The 17,881-nt window shown below is 33.7% G+C and overlaps 1 protein-coding gene and 1 non-coding gene across 2 annotated transcripts in view; one reads left to right on the top strand and one right to left on the bottom strand.

Moving 5' to 3' along the window:
• Positions 1-17,881, top strand: part of LOC111054373 (BTB/POZ domain-containing protein 7) — a 74,818-nt gene that overhangs the window by 33,288 nt on the left and 23,649 nt on the right. Inside the window, exons 6-7 of the mRNA XM_039432853.1 lie at positions 2,123-2,413; positions 17,167-17,302. Of these exons, the coding sequence (XP_039288787.1) occupies positions 2,123-2,413; positions 17,167-17,302 (427 nt within the window). The remainder of the gene's footprint in view (positions 1-2,122; positions 2,414-17,166; positions 17,303-17,881) is intronic.
• Trnal-cag lies at positions 11,457-11,540 on the bottom strand. Its single transcript has one exon. It is a non-coding gene; the product is annotated as a tRNA-Leu (tRNA).

Genomic DNA, 17,881 nt, shown 5'->3' with positions numbered 1-17,881 from the left:
GAAATGCCAAGATGGAATCTACGTAGAGCGGACGGGCCCACTTTACAGAAGTGATAGAAAAGACTGTTAGCAGAATCCCAGTGTCTATTGAGAATTATGATAGATTCACCAAACTGATTTATTTGGCGGCTAAAAGATCAATGCCAAGAGGTCATAGGAAGAGTTACATTCCCTGCTGGAGTAAGGAATGTAGTGACCTCCTCAAAGAATACAGGAATTCACACAGTGATGAGACTGCCAACCAGTTAATGCGAAAACTGGATGAGGAGAGTCGCAGCAGATGGGTGGCTGCAATGGAGAGCATGAATTTTACTCATTCTAGTAGTATCATGGAATCTTCTTAGAAGACTGGGAGCAGCGAAAGTGACCACAACCCATGCAACAGTCTCACCGGATGTATTAGCTGACACCATATGTGAGGTTAGCAATATCAATGTACCACACAGAGACTCACTGCATATGAAGCGACATCTGAGAAGAGAATTGCGTAGATGTACTGAAAGATCTGGCTTTGTGAGTCCAGTGAACCATAGTGAGGTGTTAGCTGCAATCAAAAACATCAAGCTGGGCAGAGCTGCTGGAGTTGATGGCATCCTTCCTGAATTCATAAGGAACCTGGGATCCAAGGCCATACACTGGCTAACTAACCTCTTCACAATTGTTATGGAGCAATCCAAAACACCAGTGGTATGGAAGAGAGCAAAAGTTGTTGCCATTCTGAAGCCAGGAAAGGAGCCTAGTGACCCAAAGAGCTACAGACCATTATCACTCCTATCTGTCATCTATAAGCTTTTTGAGCATGTCCTGCTGTCCAGGATTATCGGAAGAGTAGAAGAGTGTCTTCCACAGGAACAGGCAGGATTTAGGGAAGGCCGAGGCTGTGAAGAACAAGTGCTGTCCATCACAACCTACATAGAGCATGGTTTTGAGAGGAAGCTGAAGTCAGGGGCAGTATTTCTTGACCTTAGCTCGGCCTATGACACAGTCTGGCACAGTGCACTGCTGCTAAAACTTACACGGATATTGAAATGTAGAGCAACTGTCAACCTCATACGATCCCTGCTATCGAATAGAACGCTGAGGGTGGTACATGGTGGTATGGAAAGCTCTGTGAGGAGAATACAGAATGGACTACCTCAGGGCTCCGTGCTATCCCCGATGCTCTTTAATGTGTATACCGCCGATCTCCCTATCACAGGAGCACAGAAATTTGTGTATGCAGATGATATTGGCTTGGTGGCACAAGATTCCTCATTTGAGGTATTGGAAACTATGCTCAACAGAGATCTGGTTTTCAATCTATTTATATCGTGTCTCCTGTTTTAATATATATATAAATTATATATATATATATATATATATATATATATATATATAGACAGACTTTATGCGCCGACACATAATTTCAGCTGAATAATACACAACATTAATTTATAAGTTCTATATTAACTCGCTTCCGTTAACTTCTGTCTGCCTGTCTGTAGCATACACGTAATTAATACTACTTGTGATAGCAGTTGTTATGACAATTTTTTTTCTGTTCAAAGTGTTAAATTTGTGAGTAGAAGCTACTAGTGTTCACTAACAGTTGATTATTGAATGTATAGGTACTCATTCATTTCATGTTTGCATCATTTATTAGTATCTTCAAATATTGAGATCATTGAAGCGGTTTGAGATATCGATTAATTTTCCTTTGAAATTCTTTGTAGAAATCATGTATCACATGACCATCTTCCCATTTGAAAAAATGAAGTTGGATTCATATGACGGATCCAAGATGGCAGACAAAAGTTTTGAAGCGATAGAAAGTATTTTTCAATATTGGAATAGGATCTCCATGGAACCTACAACTGTAATATCATACTTGTAAAATATCTCGGAGATCAATTCAACAGTTCGTGAGCGAGTTCTTCAACCCCGGGGGTCTCTAGTATATTGTGTCTCTAGTATATTAGTATCCCTAGAAATAAAAGTGTATATTATGTCATTGTTGTAATTGATGTGAATTATTTGCTTCCGGTACCTACTGGATACCTAATATATGTTGTGTTTCAATAATCCGTGGCCCTAAAAAGGAAAAGTGAATATGGAATAGTTATAATTGTAATGTTTGCTGCAGGTACCTCCTGGACACGGGTGACTACGCGGACGCAGCGCTGGTGTTCACGTCGGACGCGGGGGCAGTGAGCGGCGGCGGGGGCGGGGGTGATTACCCCCACCACAGCAGCAGCAGCAGTAGCAGCCATAGGCCTGACTCGGGCAGCTCCGAGTACGGCTTCCGGCCGAAGCTGGAGCTACCCTGCCACAAGGCCATCCTCAGCGCAAGGTCACCCTTCTTCCGCAACCTCATACAGCGGCGCACGCGCTCTGGCGAGGAGCACACCGAACGTGCTCTACACATTCCTACCAGGTAAACTAGACCTATTCACCAATCAACATTTAGGCCCGGTTTCCGAGCTCGGGTTTAGAGATCATCTTAGACCCTGGAGTTTATAATTTCGCTTTCTGAGTGAAGGGCTTATAAGTCCAGGACTTGAATTAGATTCTCACCTCTTTCCGAGTCAAGGATTTATCAAAAATCGTTAAGTCCAGTACTTAAAACAGCGTGATTTTAAACCCTTGACTGGGGTAGGGTTTAAATTCAAATTCTAGACTTAACTGAGCAAACACAAATAAGTTATTGTTTTGGAGTAGATAAAAAGCCAAATAGATGTCATGGAATACCCAAATTATTTGGATTAGTCCATCTAAATTCATTATAGTTTGCAAGTTCACTTTGGAATAAAATTGTATTAAAAAACTAACCTCATTTTACGACTGTGACATAACCTAAAAACTTTTCAAGCAAAATAATACAAGAATTGCCTTGGAATTTATATTCCAATCTGAATGTTATTAATCAACGTCATATTCAACATATTAATAATAATAATAACAATAATAAATTATTACTCCAGTATTTTTCAAAACAAATACGTTTTCAAACTCAATAGCCTAATGAAATTTTTATTCCAAAATCACTGGTTAGGATCAATGATCAATAATAGCATATTAACGTAAAATGAAAATGTGTTTCTTCATTCATTTTTCAAAAGGTTAAGTTTTGCTTTGAATAGGCCTACAAAGAAATCGAAACGAATTTTACAAAATAGTTTGGAGAACATGCTCATTTGAATTATCCTGCTGCAATCAGCTGTTTCCGTTTTGCTATCATGACAACAATACAACTGCAAAATATTGTGAATTTCCCTCATGTTTACCGCGTTAAAGTCCTGGACTCAAATAAGTTGAGAACTCAATAGACTCCGGAGTTAAGAAGATAAAATCGTGACTCAGAAAGTCAATTTAGACCCGAGATCTTATTTTAGTCCTTGACTCTGTAAGTCCAGAACTTATAGATCCCGAGCTCGGAAACCGGCCCTTAAAATGCTTAGTTGACCGAGCGAAGTGAGGTCTAAGATTCAAGTCGACGGTTTTAGTTCTCTTTATGAATTTATTTATTTATATTCATGTGTTTGTATGTTTATATGTTCTGCATTCACGGCAAAACGCGGCAGTACATTTTCATGAAATTTGACAGGTATAATCTTTTTTGAATTGCGCGTCGACGTATATATATTTTTTCGTCAACGTATAGACGGCAGAAATATATTTATCAGGATATATCTTCGCGTAAGGAATTGTAGACCAATAAAATACCTCATTTATACAGGGTGATTCACATAAGGTGTAATAATAGCTAACTTGTTAACCGTTCATTTCACAGAGAACTTTAAATGTGTAACTTCCCTTATTTTTTATGACATTTTACGACATGCCATTTTAAATTGAAAATTTGGCCGCCATCTTCCGAAATGGAGAACAACTTTATTTTTTTAAATGTCAACCGCCATTTTTATGATATTTTTGGATTCTACATAGAATTTTAAGACATATTTTACTCTTGTCATTTTTTTGATGAACCCAACGGTTTACGAGCTGGAGGGCATTTTTGTATTCTTATCATGAAGCCAATATTCAATTCAATTTCAATTCAATTTATTAATGTCAACAAAAAATTAATATACAATTCATACTTACAAACATAAAATACAAATTCTTTATAAAATAATGAATATAAAATATCATATTCTAAATAATATTGTTGCATCCCTCTTTAAGCAAAGCTTGTGATGAGGGATGGTGTATCTCTAGAATGTTGGATAGCATAAGATACTAATATACATCGTAATATTAATAACATAATTAGATTTTATAATTTTACATTACAATATCAAGAAAAAAAGAAAATTCCATTCTCTTATGCTATTTTCATACAAATGTTGCTCTTGTAATCAGTATAGGCCTAATTGAGATTCAACTATATGTTCTACATCAAAGATAAAGATCACCAATATTTAAAAATAAAACAACAAATTCTCTTCTGCTCTGTTATACTAAGTAAGATATGTATTTTAAGAATAGAATTGAGATTTACAAACAGATTTGAGAAATAAATCAAAATTAGTCTTCATTTTGTCTCCCTAATAAGTAGTGTCGAAGATACTGCCTAAAAGTTTTGAAAGTGAAAGAATAATAACAAATTGGTATACATTGGGATGCTCCAGAAACTTCAAGCAACAGACGGTTTAAAAGTCTAGGACCATAATACGCTGCATGAGCACTGGCAGCCGCTGTTCTACAAGGTGGTTCTAGCAAAAATCTCTCAGATTGTCTACGAGTAACATAGCCGCCATGAGGGGCTATAGGGAATCTATTGGGCCACGAATAGACAAAACTAGCTAGGTCAAGATCATACAAGTGCTCAATACTGAGAACATTAAATTCTTTATAGAGCAAATTTGTTGGATATCTAACCGGTTTTTTCAAGCATATTTTAATAATTTTCTTATACAATACTATAAGAGGCTTAAGAACGGTAACACCACAACCACCCCAGCCAATTATACCATATCGCACAACTGACTGCACAAGCGCAAAGAAAACCATTTTAATTTGCTCAACTGTAAAAATATTTCTCAGTTGAACAAACTTATACAGCGTCTTCCTCAACCTAGAACATAAATATGAAATATGGTCTCTCCATTTCAAATGCTTATCAATGATTATTCCCAAGTATTTGGTGCTGTTCTTAAATATTATTATAGGACATAGACAACTATTATCATCGCATCCAGTTTCATGAAAAGCCAAACTCCCCTGGTTATCTGGCTGACCTGCTGAGGTCAAAGAAAATGACACTGCAGTAGTTTTTGCTATATTCAAACTAACTAAGTTGAAATCTAACCAGTTTTTTATAACTTTCAAACCCTCATTAGCTCTACAAAAAACATCTTCCCATTTTGATGCACAGAAAATAGCAACAGTGTCGTCAGCAAAAGAAAACAAAGAACAGCTCTCAAGCTCTATCTTGAGTAAGTCATTAATGTAAATCAAAAATAATATTGGACCCAGAACTGTTCCCTGTGGCACACCCATCGTAATTTCTAATTCTGAGCTCATTATACCATCAACACTAACCACCTGTGATCTACAACTGAGATAGCTTTTGAAGAAACCCAATGCAACACCTCTAATTCCAATACCTTCTAACTTTCTAAATAAAATATTGTGGTCCACTGTATCAAAAGCCTTCTGGAGATCTAAAAACACAGCTATACATTTTTCTTCCCTGTCCAGTGTTTCAATAATTCTCTTAGTAACATTATATACTGCATCAGAAGTACTTACACCCTTACGAAAACCAAATTGGCAATTAGATAAAATTTCATATTTTTCCAAGAATTCGACCAAACGAGTCTTAACACATTTCTCAATCACCTTTGACAAACATGAAAGCAGAGAAATTGGGCGATAGTTCCCTGGATCACTTTTGTTACCATTCTTATGCAAAGGAATAACAGTGGCCTTTTTCAACTCGTCGGGGAAAACACCATTCAAAAAGCATAAATTTATTACATGAGCCAGAGGAACTGAAATTATGCGAGAATTTGAACTCAGACATTTAGAAAAAATTCCATCAAATCCTGGTGCTACCCCTTTCTTCAAGTTTTTAATACACATATCAATTTCCTCTGCTATGACAGGAAAAAAGAAAAACGAATTACAAAACAATCTATTAGTTTTTTCCCTAAAAATCTTGTCCTTTACCTTAGTAATTTTTTCAGAAATTCTTCTACCAACACTCACAAAATGTTCATTAAGCTCCTCTGCTATTTCATTTACTTGATAAGATCTCAAAATGCGATTATCCTTGGTAACCAACTCTTTAATAGAACAATTAGTTTTACAAGGGGTATCTGTGGCTTCATTCACAACCTTCCATACAGCCCTTAGATTATTTCCACATTCAACTAATTTATTCTTGAAATACTGTTCCTTTAGAGTTCGCAATGCCGACTTCAGTGTTCGATTATATGATTTAAAACAATCCATCAGCTGTACATTAAATGGTTGTTTACGAACCTTAAGAGACATTTTGTCTCTTCGCCTCATACATCGAAGAATACCATTAGTCACCCAAGGTTGATTTTCTTTGTATTATTACTAATCCTTCTCCTAACAGTTTTTGCAGAGTCAAATAATGAACGAAGTCTATCATAAAACAAAGAGAAAGCTAGTCTGGGATCGTTCTCCTGAAGAACATCGTTCCATGTTTCTGTTTTAATTTTTGATTGAAAAACATCTTCATTAAATAATAAAGCCTGAACATCCTGGGAATCAGATTCAACATCTCTGCCATATGACAACCGGCTCTTACGTTCTACACAACACATCACTGCATTGTGATCTGTGATTGCACAATTATATATAGCTGATTTGAATAGACAATGCTTACTTTTCAAAAAGATCTGATCGATACACGATTCACTTAAAACAGTACATCTAGTACTGCCATAGAGATAATTTATAAAGCCATATTCAAGAAGATTATCCAAAATCTATTACCCACAAGAGACAAATTTTTATCAAGAATATCAATATTAGAGTCACCAACAATTAACCTATTTTCGAAATGTGCTGTCTCATTCAGAAAAATCTCTAGAGCATCCACAAAACACGCTACATCAGTTTCTGGTGACCTATATAAAGCTGTGCAATAAAACTCCAATTCATCATACACTAATTTGAAATTCAAAACATTGGCATAATCTATATCTACTTCCAAAATATTATAATTAAGTTCATTCTTTATGTATACTACAATGCCATCACATTTATTAAATTTTGTTGGCTTTATGATTTTGTTATAGCCAGAGATATCAAATCCAGTTATATCGTGTGTGAGCCAAGACTCAGTTAATACTATAATATCAAACGCGACATCAAGACCAGACAACAAAATACACAATTCATCAAAATTTTTCCTTATACTCCTAATATTTAAATGAAAAAGTTTTAAATTCGAATCATTGCAAAAAAAAGCTTTCACTTCGTTCAAATCACATAGATTAATTGATTCATTACTATTCATATTTTCTAAGTCATCAAGTAAATCACAAATATCCATTACAAACTTATAGAAATAAAAGGTTGAGTTACCAGTGATTATGATTACCTTACAGCTTTGAAATATCGCTTTCATTTTTTATCACCACCACACTCTTGCTCGCTTCATCCTTTTTCACTAGAACGTTGCTGTCCCGAATCCATACAAAATCATATTTCTTTTCCATTGCGCATTTTTTAACTTCTCGGAAAAGTTGCATGACCGATGGCGAATGATGTTGGAAAGCGAGCACCCTGCTCTCAGGAAGAGCCTGCGAAATGCATTTCGATGATATTCCCGGGCCTCTATTATCTTTAATAGCAGATGATCTGAAACTGGAATGCCAAGCTTCCTTGTCTTGTCGACGCAGAAAACGAAACACAATAGGCCTAATACTGCCCTTGACTCTCGACGGCAGTCTATGTGCAGTACTCAGGCTTTGGGCCGTTATATCACTATTGATTACCGAAGAAATGCTATTGAAAATCTGGAAGACAGACTCATTAGGCGTCTCGGTGATCCCTGTTACGACCAAATTATCTCTACGAGAATACTCTTGCATATTACAAACTTCAGTTTTCAATGTTTCATTTTCAGCCTTCAATACACTAATTTCACTCTTAAGATTTTGTATTTCCTTTTTATACAAAATGATTTCTTTTTTAAAGTTGTCAAATTCGTTTGATATAAATTCCATAGAGTCTTTTATTGAATTGAAGTCTTCTTTGAAAGAGGGAGAAATCTCTGAGTGTATCATCTGTTTCACAATAAGTGCGATAGCTTGAAGGTCGGCAGGAGAGAGAGCGCCTGACGCTGTAGTAGAATGAGAGGCACTATGAATAGTTGAATGACCGGCCTTATCTTCTGACCTATTTACGGCAGTTCCCATAACCCCCATTTTTATGATATTTTTGGATTCTACATAGAATTTTAAGACATATTTTACTCTTGTCATTTTTTGATAAACCCAACGGTTTACGAGCTGGAGGGCATTTTTGTATTCTTATCATGAAGCCAATAAAATAGTGTTTTTCAATGATTAACCACCGGTATATCAAAAACCATTAATCCGACAGCCAACTTTAAATGGGGAACTTCCCTTCTTTTTTGTGACTATTCACGACATGCCATTTTACATTGAAAATTTGGTCGCAATCTTCCAAATGGAGGACAACTTTATTTTTTTAATGGCAAACCCCATTTTTTATTATATTTTTGGATTCTACATTGAATTTTATGTAATTTTTGATAAACCTAACCGTTTAGGATGTACAGCAATAATAAGCCAGTAATGCAATATCCATATGATTATGTGTGGCTTATTATGGCTGTACATCCTAAACGGTTAGGTTTATAAAAAAAATGACAAGAGTAAAAATGCCTTTGAATTTTACGTAGAATCCAAAAAATCATAAAAATGAGGGTTGCCATTCAAATAAATAAACTTGTCCTCCATTTTGGAAGATTGCGACCAAATTTTCAATGTAAAATGGCATGTCGTGAATAGTCACAAAAAAGAAGGGAAGTTCCCCATTTAAAGTTGGCTGTCGGATTAATGGTTTTTGATATACCGGTGGTTAATCATTGAAAAACACTATTTTATTGGCTTCATGATAAGAATAAAAAAATGTCCTCCAGCTCGTAAACCGTTGGGTTTATCAAAAAATGACATTTCAATTCAATTCGATTCAATTTATTTTTAAACACATACATATTAAATACAGAGAATAACAAAATGAATACATGCAAACAACAACAACAACAACAATTCACATTAAAACAAAATAAAAAGAAAGTGGTGCAAAAAAGGATGAAATATTGAAGGGGTTTTCCAACTATAGATATCCATGTACTAGGAAAACCTTCAATCCTTGAGAAGGTGAATAAGGTATCAGGAAAAGTAAATAGACTGTAGATATGAAAGGATGGGATGGGGGAAGAATAATAAGGGAAGGATGGAAAAAAGAAACCGATAGGACCAGGTGTTAAAAAAAATTGTAATACTAGATGAATTACAAAGGATTGCAGAATAAACAAGCACACAAGTCAGAAGAGTAAACTTAGAAGAGAAACAATTCATAGAGAGAAGAATTGCATTTGATCCAGGTGTTAATATCCTGTTTTAGTTTTTAGTTATTTTCGCACATTCAATATACTGTTCGGGGATTGTATTGAATGATTTTACTGCTTAGGTGTATAAGTCTTCTGATGGTTTCTATGTTTGTATTGTAAATTAAATATTTATTTGCTGTAGGTCTTAAGTTGTATAGGCTGTTGGCAGAGTTATTTGTAAGAGGGAAATCAGTTTTATGCTTAATAATAAATTTTACTACATTCAAAATACATAATTGCCTAATTGTGAGAACATCGAATTCTTGAAAAGTCAAACTGGTTGGGAAAAGTCTAGGTTTATTTAGAATAGTTTTGATGATCAATTCTTGACATAAGAAAAGTTCTTCCACTTCCTTGAGTTATAACAGCCCCTCCACACGGTTATCCCATATAGATTGAACCAGAGCATAGTATACCATTTTCAGCTGACTTTGACTCAGAATTTTTTTCGCATCATAGAATTTGAAGTAAAGGTATCTTATTATATTGCAGATGAATTTTATGTGGATGTCCAATTTCAAATGGTCATCGATGAGAACACCTAGGTATTTAGTGCTATTGACTTCTTTTATATCCGGACAATTACAGTTGATTGAGTTTTGATTGCAGTTTATGTGGAGTTTCAAATTTAAATTTTCTTCAGGTTTACCAGATCTGTTTAATGCAAAAGTGATGTAATTGGTTTTAGCAACATTCAAGCTCAATGTATTTCTGTCCAGCCACTTTTTTATAAGCAAACATTTTCGTTCAGCAATTTGATGTACCCCAGTCCATGATTTTCCATAGAAAATAGCGGCAGTGTCATCTGCAAACGATATAGTTTTGGAATTTTTCAGCTTCAGGCTCAGTAGATCATTCACATATATAATAAACAATATTGGAGACAACACTGTGCCCTGTGGCAAGCCATAGGATGTCATTCCAGAGGTATCAGTGCATCCATCAATAGTTAAGGTCTGAGTTCTGTCTCTTAAGTAGCTTTTCATTAGCTCTAAAAATATTCCCCTGAAACCATATTTTTCAAGTTTATTGAAAAGAGAGCTATGAGGAACGGTATCAAAAGCTTTTTTAATATCTAAGAAAACAGCAATGGTCTTATAATTGGAATTTAGGTTATGGGAAATAGTATTGGTGAAATCAATCAATGCATCTTCAGTACTTTTCTGTGTCTGAAAACCAAATTGGTTCCTATTTATTATTTCTTATTTGCTTAGAAGAGTAAAAATGTCTTGAAATTCTATGTAAAATCCAAAAATATCATAAAAATGGAGGTTGCCATTTAAAAAAATAAACTTGTCCTCCATTTTGGAAGATGCTGGCCAAATTTTCAATTCAAAATGGCATGTCGTAAAATGTCAAAAAAGAAGGGAAGTTGCACATTTAAAGTTCTCTGTAAAATGAACGGTCAACAAGTTACCTATTGTTACACCTTATGTGAATCACCCTGTATATTTTTTAGGTATTGATGGACCTATCAATCACCCCGGGATATATGTTTCCAAGTAACTATACAAACTGTTGGCTTTGGCCAAACTGTACTGCATATCAAACAGCTAGAACACAGTTCATGTTCCTGTATTTTTTTTTCTCCAACAAATAATATTTGTTATTAAAAAATGTATATATCGCCCATATTAAATCACCGAATAGTAAGTATATTCTAAAAACGTTTGATCTCTAATTACCATAATTATCTTTATATCAATTTTCTATTATTTGACTAGAAAAAATTCAATTAAAAAAATAATCCACAATTACCAAAAATATATCTATCAGAAGCAAGATACCACTAAAAAATATAGAAAATATAAAATACTATTAATAATATCATTCTTGCTTGGCAAAAAAATATTGTCAGAAGTGGGATTCGAACCCACGCCCACAGAAGTGGACTGCGACCTGAACGCAGCGCCTTAGACCGCTCGGCCATCCTGACACTTGGCAAGTAGTTCTCAAATTTAGATTCATGACATTAGTGCAGTCAATATAGACATAAAAAAGGGGTGTGCTTGCAATTTATATTGTAGTTCTGATTTTTCAATAATATTATTTGGGTACATAAGAGAAGTCGAGAACCAATATCTTCATGCAAAATTTCCTTGTGATAGATACAGAGTGGCCCAAAAACCTCGTATTTTCGGCTCATTCTCCAGTTTTCAGCTATTTCTGCCAAATCTCGTAATCGGAAAGAAAAATTTGCTCTTGCCTTTTTTTCTAGAATATGAAATTTTTAATGAAATGAGATCATTCGGAACTCTTCTCCAATGAGTACTGAGTTATCATTTTTCAAAAATTAGTGAAATTTGAAGAAAAAATCAATTTTGATGAATTTTAATTTTTGATCAACAATATCTTCCGATTGTTACCATCTAGATGTATAATTCAAAATCCCTCTAGGCGTATTTTTGTGCTCTACAATCTGAGATCATGTGATCAGGTAGAGCGCTCTATCTCATACAGATTTCTAGGTACACCTGACAACAATGCTCCTTGTATTGTGAAAAGCACCTAATTTTCAGCTTCAACCATCATCACCAACTACATAGTCTTCACGTTGATATTTCGCACAATGACATAGGTTCATAAGATTATGTTCTATTAGAATCACCCGTTAGATGCACTTCATTTCAGTATTTCCTTGTGGAGAGGCGCGCTTAAGGACACCACAAGGATCAAAATTTCAAACACTTCTGACACAATGCTCAGATTTCATCGTGCTACACTTAATTCTTCTCAGCTCGTCAAGGCGGTCTAAAATCATGCATCATAAGTCAAATTCGGTCGAAAAGTGGAAAATTTATTCTTGAGTGTACTATAGCCCATATTTCAATACACAAAAAATGACCAATTTCTATATTCTATAGTATTACGCCTAGAGGGATTTTGAATTATACATCTAGATGGTAACAATCGGAAGATATTGTTAATCAAAAACTAAAATTCATCAAAATTGATTTTTTTCTTCAAATTTCACTAATTTTTGAAAAATGATAACTCAGTACTCATTGGAGAAGAGTTCCGAATGATCTCATTTCATTAAAAATTTCATATTCTAGAAAAAAAGGCAAGAGCAAATTTTTCTTTCCGATTACGAGATTTGGCAGAAATAGCTGAAAACTGGAAAATGAGCCGAAAATACGAGGTTTTTGGGCCACTCTGTATCTAGCACAAGGAAATTTTGCATGAAGAAATTGGTTCTGGACTTCTCTTATGTACCCAAATAATATATTGAAAAATCAGAACTACAATATAAATTGCATGCACCAATGTATATAGTGACTGGACTACATGGTGTCTTTGACAATAGGCGATGTAAGTGATGACGTCACCCGTTTGCAACGAGACTGTTTGGACTCTGAACAAACTGTTGCTAAGGAAATAGACTGTGTTATTCAAATGGGTCTGAAACATCACCTTACATTTACTAGTAGTTCTGTGAACAGTAGACCTCGCGCAGTTAAAAACCACAGCCTCCTCTAATAGTGTCCATCAGAGTGAATTATGTCCTGTCCTAACGTATCGGTGTAAAGTAATAATAACTTACAATTAAAAAGGAAAACAAAAGAAAATAATATCGTACTTCATTAAATATTCACATCGATTCAGTATAACTAATAAGATTAGAAGAGAACGATATTTGAGTTAGATTCAGGAAAGTTAGTGAAGGGGTATGAAAAATATGTATATACAAAGAAAGAAGAAACAATTGAAAAATGAAGAGTTAGTAGAGCTCAAAAATAATAATCCAATCATCAATTGAGCAGCATCATTTTTCACAAGATATTTGAATGTATTGTAGCGGTCATAGCATGGGGGGGGTCAATGAATGGGTTTAGTATATTGTTCTATTTAGGTAGGAATTGAAATGGTGAGCGGTTCTGACAAACGGTAGGCTATTTAAATTGATGAAATCTGGCATACATATAATATTATTTAGAATTTCATATTATAATAACATTAATGCTCTAATGGATCTTCTGGTTTTTACTTTTTGGACTTTAAATGTTGACCTCGAAGTTTCAGTGGAAAAAGCTATTGGACAAAATGTATTATACTTCTAGAAATAAAGATACCTCAATAACTTATTTTGAATAATCTCCAAATCATTAACGGCAGTGCTTGACGGCATATCGGTGTGTAAACAACTAGTGGCTGTTTGGGTTGTTGTATCGACAATAATTTGCTGTAAACAACATGTTGTATCAACAAAAGCTTACCGAGTTGAAAGCAGAGAAAAGTCGGGAGAAAATAATATGCTACTTCGAGTTATCGAGTTAATGGTCCTCACGATAGCTGATTTTCACCAAGTTACATTGAGATATACATTGCATGCAATTTATAATCCACTCGACAGCTGATTCATGATGAATAATTCCAAAGTCTGATTTTCACGGTAATATTGGCGTTCAAAGGAGACTCCTTTTCCTTTTGTATTATCCTTAGAATGCAAAATTAAAAAAAAACCTTATGTATACGTCGACGCGAAATTCAAAAAGGAACATACCTGTCAAATTTCATGAAAATCTATTGCTGCGTTTCGCTGTAAATGCGGAACATAAATTAATATAAACATATAAACATAAAGAGAAATGCAAAACCTCACTTCGCTCGGTCAACGACTATATCAATGAAATAATTGATCTCTAAGAGTTGAGAATATTTTTTTCAAGCTCTACACACTCAAATCATCAATTTTCAGTATTTATTTAGATCAATGAATTTTTTTGACAGCCAAAGCGGAAAATCTGACGAAGTAGTGCAATAGTACCATGTCTGTGAGCTGCTACAGTAAGCCTAGTTGAAGAGAAAGTTTAAGTGCTTCTTGAATTCTTACCTAAAATTTTCAATTATATTTTTTCAATATAAGTCTACTTTCACAGCATATGCTGGAAGTTTTACAGTCTGCGATTTCACATTAAAAATGTTTATATGAAAATGTGTATAGTCTGATTTCGATCACAAATGAAAATGGTTTGGAACACACATGGTTTGCTCCTGACTGTGAACATTACAGTGAATAGGCAGGCTGCTTGCCATATTTTTAGATTCCCTAAAAATCCCAAGGCCTAGCTGGTTGGCCTTTATAAGTTGTGCCACATTTTTAGGTTATGTTATTGTTTATAACAATAAAACTAATCAAATTTATTTAGAATTATTACATTAGTCAAATCATTAATACAATTATTTAAATACAATGTTTACAGTGAATGAAGCACATAAAATACTTGATTATGTGCTTTACTTTACATGTTCACTTACCCCTTTTAAATTCTTGTAATCAACATCATAGTTTAGTTAGAATGTAGTAGGCTATACAACATGATTGGTCACAGCATCTTAACCTTTTTTATTGTGTTAAGCTCATTCAATATTTTATTATTTCACGCAAATTGAAAACAATTTCAGTAAACCTAAACACCAAACTTATAAGTAACTAATCCTAAACACCCAAGTTTTCCAAGTTATAGGCTACGTACTATAAATAACGTAGAAGTCTACTACTTATAACAAGCCTATAACTTGGAAAACTTGGGTGTTTAGGATTAGTTACTTATAAGTAACACTAAACAACCATATATATATATACATATATGGTTGTTTAGTGTCTGTTAGATAGTAGACTACTACGTTATTTATAGTACGTAGCCTATAACTTGGAAAACTTGGGTGTTTAGGATTAGTTACTTATAAGTTTGGTGTTTAGGTTTACTGAAATTGTTTTCAATTTGCGTGAAATAATAAAATATTGAATGAGCTTAACACAATAAAAAAGGTGAAGATGCTGTGACCAATCATGTTGTATAGCCTACTACATTCTAACTAAACTATGATGTTGATTACAAGAATTTAAATATATATATAATATATATATATATATGAATTTTTAAATTACAACTTTATAAAAATCTAATGTAACTCTAGGTAATAATTCAAATTGCACTTCAAGTTTGTCTATTTAAGTAGGCTACAGACATGGTACTATGCATACTTTGTGAGACTTTCCGCTTTGGCTGTCCAAAAAAAATATTTGATCTAAATAAATACTAAAATATGATGATTTGAGTGTGCAGAACTTGAAAAAAATATTCTCAAAGAAATCAATTATTTCATTGATATACTCGTAAATGTAAGATGATGTTTTAGATCTATAAGAATTTCACAGTCTTTTTCCTTAGCAACGGTTTGTTTAAGAGTCCAAACTATCTCTTTGACAACGGGTAACTCACACTTGAATCGCCTATAAGCAGTGAAGAACTTCTCTCAAATCTTCAAAATATTACTGTGATTAAATTTTAATTAAAATGTTCCTGAAACTTGAAACGTTGAAAATTTATCAATTCAACTATTGATGAGAAATTCAATAAATTATAAAATATGATACATAATTTTCAGACACATAAAAACCTTTTTATAATTACCGTATTTCAATCAAGTACATATCACTGATTTTGTATACTAATCAATAACATAGCTAATAGTTATAAATAGTGAAAAATTATTTTTTAAACTTCTATTGAGTGGAAGCCTTAATACTTGATGAGTAACCATTTATATACATTTAAGGCCCTTCCCTCCATAAAAACTGTTATGCATGGTAGTGCAAATTTCTACTGATTTAATAATATTTTACATTGTTCTTAATGCTATAAATAGTGTCGAATGTGTCAATCAAGAAATTGAAGAAATATATTATTCTACAAGCAGGTGTAACCCGCGTTCCGCAAGCGTCTGTGAAGAACTCATAGATTGAATTATAGTTTTTTTTCACCATGAAAATTCAGATTATTATCCTATCAAATGTACTTGACATCTAAAAATTTACAATAGAAAAATGTATTGAAAAAAAACAAAAATTACAGATGGAAATTACTGAGATATTGCATTTATTCAAATGCTAATGAATTAATTATTATTATTATCAAACGAAAATCCAAATTAAATGCTGTAAATCACCCCGAAGACTTCTGCTACTGTAAATATTGACAACAGGGTAAACAGCTATAGCTAGATGGAAATTCGATGAGTGCTACTATTCAAAATTATTTGTCAGCCCGGGAACAAATAATTCCAGATTTACAGCATTTAATTTGGATTTTCTTTTAATAATAATTAATACAAAAATGATTTATTATTTTGTCAAAATTACGTGGACAATCTTCATTTAAGTCAAAAATCGCAGCGAAAAATTGACTTGGATGTAAATATTTCACTTGCAAGTCCCGCGCATTATCATCTGCTCAACGAGTCCACTCAGTGAAGAATCTATTTGATTGAGCTTTTATAATTTACGTAAATCTTGTGTTATAAATTCAATAAAATTGTTCTATATATTAAGATTAGAATTTATTGATTAATAAAAATTAAAATAGACCTATAACCTTTCTCGGAAAATTCAGAATCTTTATGCAAATTTCATGTTAAACAGTTAAGTAGTTCAGACTTTATGATGCGTCAAATGCGTATCTCGTATCCCGTACATGTAAAAGCCAATTCCTTCCTTTATCAATTGGATTGGTTGAATTGAATCATTTAGATTGTAATGTTTGAGTTGTGTGTTTCAGAATCGTATTAGATGAAAGCGTGATACCGAAACGGTATGCCAGAGTCCTGCTGCATGCCATATACCTGGACACAGTCGACCTCTCACTCATTCTGCGAGGAAGCGGCTGCGGAAGTAGTGCTGGAAGTCTTGGCGAGGTAATTCAGTCTTTTTACAATATTCAAAGTGAATAAATTGTTATCGAGTGAACTACTGGGTAAAAAGTTAATAAATAAGTCATAGTATTTTACGTCACATAACTCGGCTAACACCTCGACTAGAAACATCATTCTTGCCCTGCAAACGGGCCCTTCCGGTCCATGTGACGTAAAATACTATAATCAAGAGTTGAATTAATTGGAGAGGTTTCACTAATTAATTAATTGAAATTAATTCAATGTAAAATTGTTGAACCCATTTTGTAACTTTTTCTGGCTCAAAAAATGGGGTTACCTGTTGTCTCCATAATTAAATAAATGAATAAACACCTCAATCAGCTCAATAGCAGATTTTTGCTTTATTGAGCAATTATACTCTTCAATATACAGTATAATTATAATTATTTGTAGATGTACTTATTTGATAACTTCTAAACACTTTCTCCAAAACATAAATTTGTAATCTTCTTGTCTTATGAACTAATCAAGAGATCATTTCACCTTGATCGATAAAAATCTGACGGGTATAGTAATTATTAATAGTTTCAATATATTATAACTGTTATTGAAAGCATTACA

This window comes from Nilaparvata lugens, chromosome 7, assembly GCF_014356525.2.
Source record: "Nilaparvata lugens isolate BPH chromosome 7, ASM1435652v1, whole genome shotgun sequence".
NCBI classification, from domain to species: Eukaryota; Metazoa; Arthropoda; class Insecta; order Hemiptera; family Delphacidae; genus Nilaparvata; species Nilaparvata lugens.
The sequence above is the reverse complement of the archived record's forward strand: the minus strand, read 5'-3'. Positions and strand labels throughout refer to the sequence as shown.